This window comes from Spinacia oleracea, chromosome 6 (genome assembly GCF_020520425.1).
Source record: "Spinacia oleracea cultivar Varoflay chromosome 6, BTI_SOV_V1, whole genome shotgun sequence".
Taxonomy (NCBI): Eukaryota; Viridiplantae; Streptophyta; class Magnoliopsida; order Caryophyllales; family Amaranthaceae; genus Spinacia; species Spinacia oleracea.
The window spans coordinates 26579965-26582610 of record NC_079492.1 but is presented as its reverse complement, the minus strand read 5'-3'; the positions used below and the strand labels follow the sequence as shown (position 1 = coordinate 26582610).

General features: G+C 32.1%; 1 protein-coding gene across 1 annotated transcript; it reads right to left on the bottom strand.

The window, feature by feature from the left end:
• Window positions 1-388: 388 nt before the first annotated feature.
• LOC130463020 (uncharacterized) lies at window positions 389-1856 on the bottom strand. The gene is made up of 4 exons (XM_056832035.1): window positions 1707-1856; window positions 971-1094; window positions 787-871; window positions 389-404 (listed from the first exon to the last, which is right to left on the bottom strand). Exons 1-4 carry the CDS (start codon window positions 1854-1856, stop codon window positions 389-391), a joined length of 375 nt encoding a protein of 124 aa, XP_056688013.1.
• Window positions 1857-2646: the final 790 nt, after the last annotated feature.

Sequence of the window (2646 nt, the reverse complement as noted above, 5' to 3'; positions counted from 1 at the left end):
TAGGCACTGAATCGTCATTGTCATCCTTAGTTCCATCTTGCATCAAGATTAAAAATTGATCAAAGGATTTATAATAGTATGTAATACACTTTTAGTATATAGTAACATATAGGAACAATGACGTGATAAGAATTGTACAATAACCACATATGAACTAAGTATACCTACAGTCTCTTATATGTAATGCAGACTTTCCTAAGATTTGTACCACCTCGCTATCATAAATAACAAATGAAGCACTTCCTGATTCATCCATAATTATTGCACTTTTCGCACCAAAACTTCGTTAGCTCATCAATTTTTTGATCTTGAACTTTCTTGTAGTCTTTCTGACATACAAGGTAGAACCAACGATTCTCAAGCTCAATAGAATTGATTGTGGTCAATGTCACACAGTTGCAAACCTATGCCATAAAAAACAAAAATTAGTATCTTCAATGTAATATTTTTTTTAATTTAGGAGCAAACTCAATAGAAAAACAATTATTTGTTAGGAATACTACGGGGTATTTAATGTCTATATATATAAGCATCAAGTAAAATAATTGATGTGCTCACTTCCTGCATTTCACGAATCTCATCAACATGTTTCCTCTCCGATTTTTTCAAGAACTCGTTTTAATTTTTTTGAGAGATGTGACTACTTATTTGTGCCACCATTTTTGAAGAAGTCTTTCTTTCACTCCTAAATATGCATGACAATTTTTTTTTTGCAAGTATACATTATTAGAAAAGTATATTTAGATAAAAAAAATAGTAGTAGGACAATAAAAAAAATACACATACCTCTCTTTAAAGTCATTTATCTCTGCAATATCAGTATTTATATGGAGTCTAATCACAAATAGGGAACTCGATATTCCAACAACACCTTAAATGCGTAAGAAAGATAAGCGTATAAGAAAGCAAAACCCCATCAAAATGCATAAAATGACAATAATGATTTAATTCCAACTCAAATAATATATACCATGAAAAGTCTTGATTTTTGCATACTGGATGGCAACAACAACTTGACAATTTGGATGATTAGATAAGTATTCTGTCAATTGATCAACATATTGATTCCACAAAGTGCAACTCCATTTTTTTTCCTAAAATTGACAACACAACAAAGTTAGTACAAAAATCATAATTGTATTTTCCTTAAAAAAGATAAAAAATACACTTATTGCAAATCCTCTAGTTGAATATTGATTATTTTTGAGGGTTACCATCTCTAATAAATCGATAAGTTGATAATATTCCAGAAAGATATCCAATACAATATGTTTTTTACAGAAAACCAACAACAACATTTAATAATATAAAAATAAATAAATATAATACTTAAAAACTAAGTAGATTTTTATACCAATTAACACACCGTTGTCTAGATCTTTTAGTGCTTCATAAGACTTAAAATCAAAACCATGTATAGAAATGGTCGATCCAACCACTTCTACGGCTTGAGTAAACATTCTAAGGTTAATTTTGTATGGATGCATCGTGTGTTTATAGTCTCCAGCATTCTTTCCAACACCAATTTTTAATACTGTATGCTTCTCCTTGGGTGAAAACATCCTTAAATTTTGAGATAAAAACCTTTTTTTATAGAAGCTAAGCCTCCCTATTATACAATAAAAATAAAATAAAAAAGTAGTTAGCAACATACTAAAACTCGAACATTAATATTGAATATAACACAATAAGAATGATGGAATTACCTCTGCATCTAGTAAAACCATTTCAATAGTATATCTTTCACTCGGATTATTGAAGGCAGGAACTGTCCATAGTCGGATAACCCTTGCTTGTATCGTTAGGTTTTCTATGGACGGATTAATAGTGTGTATGGGAGTAAAATTTTGGGACATTTGTTTTTTCACAATTCACGTTTACAATAATAGAGGCTTGATTTTATTGTTGGATGAGAGAGTAGTATATATAATGCTGCTTATGGCCGGTTGAATTCTAGGTTACCGTAGGGGGTTTTTTTGTGTCAAAACTTGTTTCCCGTTCTACAAGAGGGGCGGTTCTTTAGAAAACCGTAGAATTTTTGTACCTCGAAAGAGTCGCCACCAAACATTTTTTTAAAGTCTCGTTTGGAAAGACCGCAAGTGACTCTATTTTGGATAAGGCCTTGAATCCTTGAAACAGATGGGTGAGATCCGGGCACGGGAACAAAATGCTTATTCGGCGAGCTTTAGAAATATTCAAGTACGTTGGCACAACATTGTTTTCGAAAAATAAACCCTAGATTAGACTATGTGGGTTTGCATTAAGAGCAAATTGAATCTCTAATTGTATGGTGGTCACTTTGCTTTAAAGATTGATTTAAGGAAGCTAAGGCCGGTTTGTCCAAAAATATCTTTGTTAAGCGTGATGTAACCTTTGTGTGTTGTTGTATTTAGCATGTTAGTGATGAAAGCGATAAAGCTAATAAAGCAACATCACAATACTAAATAAAGTGCGGAATTAGTAAATACAAGACCCCCTAGAAAAGGACTAGGGAGTAGGTCCACATTGCCTAGAAAGAGACTAGGCAAGTAAAGATGCGGAATTGAAAGTGCGGTATTGAAATTGCGGTATTGAAATTTCGGTATTGAAAGTGCGATATTGAAAGTGCGATATTGAAATTGCGGTATTGAAAGTGCGATATTGAAA

What these genes read in the sequence shown, in the direction of transcription:
- LOC130463020 (XM_056832035.1), bottom strand. Translation starts at nt 1,856, where the DNA reads ATGTCCCAAAATTTTACTCCCATACACACTATTAATCCGTCCATAGAA. An exon ending in TGGTTTTACTAGATGCAGAG is followed by an intron (nt 1,095 to 1,706) that starts GTAATTCCATCA and finishes TGTCAATTTTAG; the next exon opens with GAAAAAAAATGGAGTTGCAC. An exon ending in AAAAATCAAGACTTTTCATG is followed by an intron (nt 872 to 970) that starts GTATATATTATT and finishes TACGCATTTAAG; the next exon opens with GTGTTGTTGGAATATCGAGT.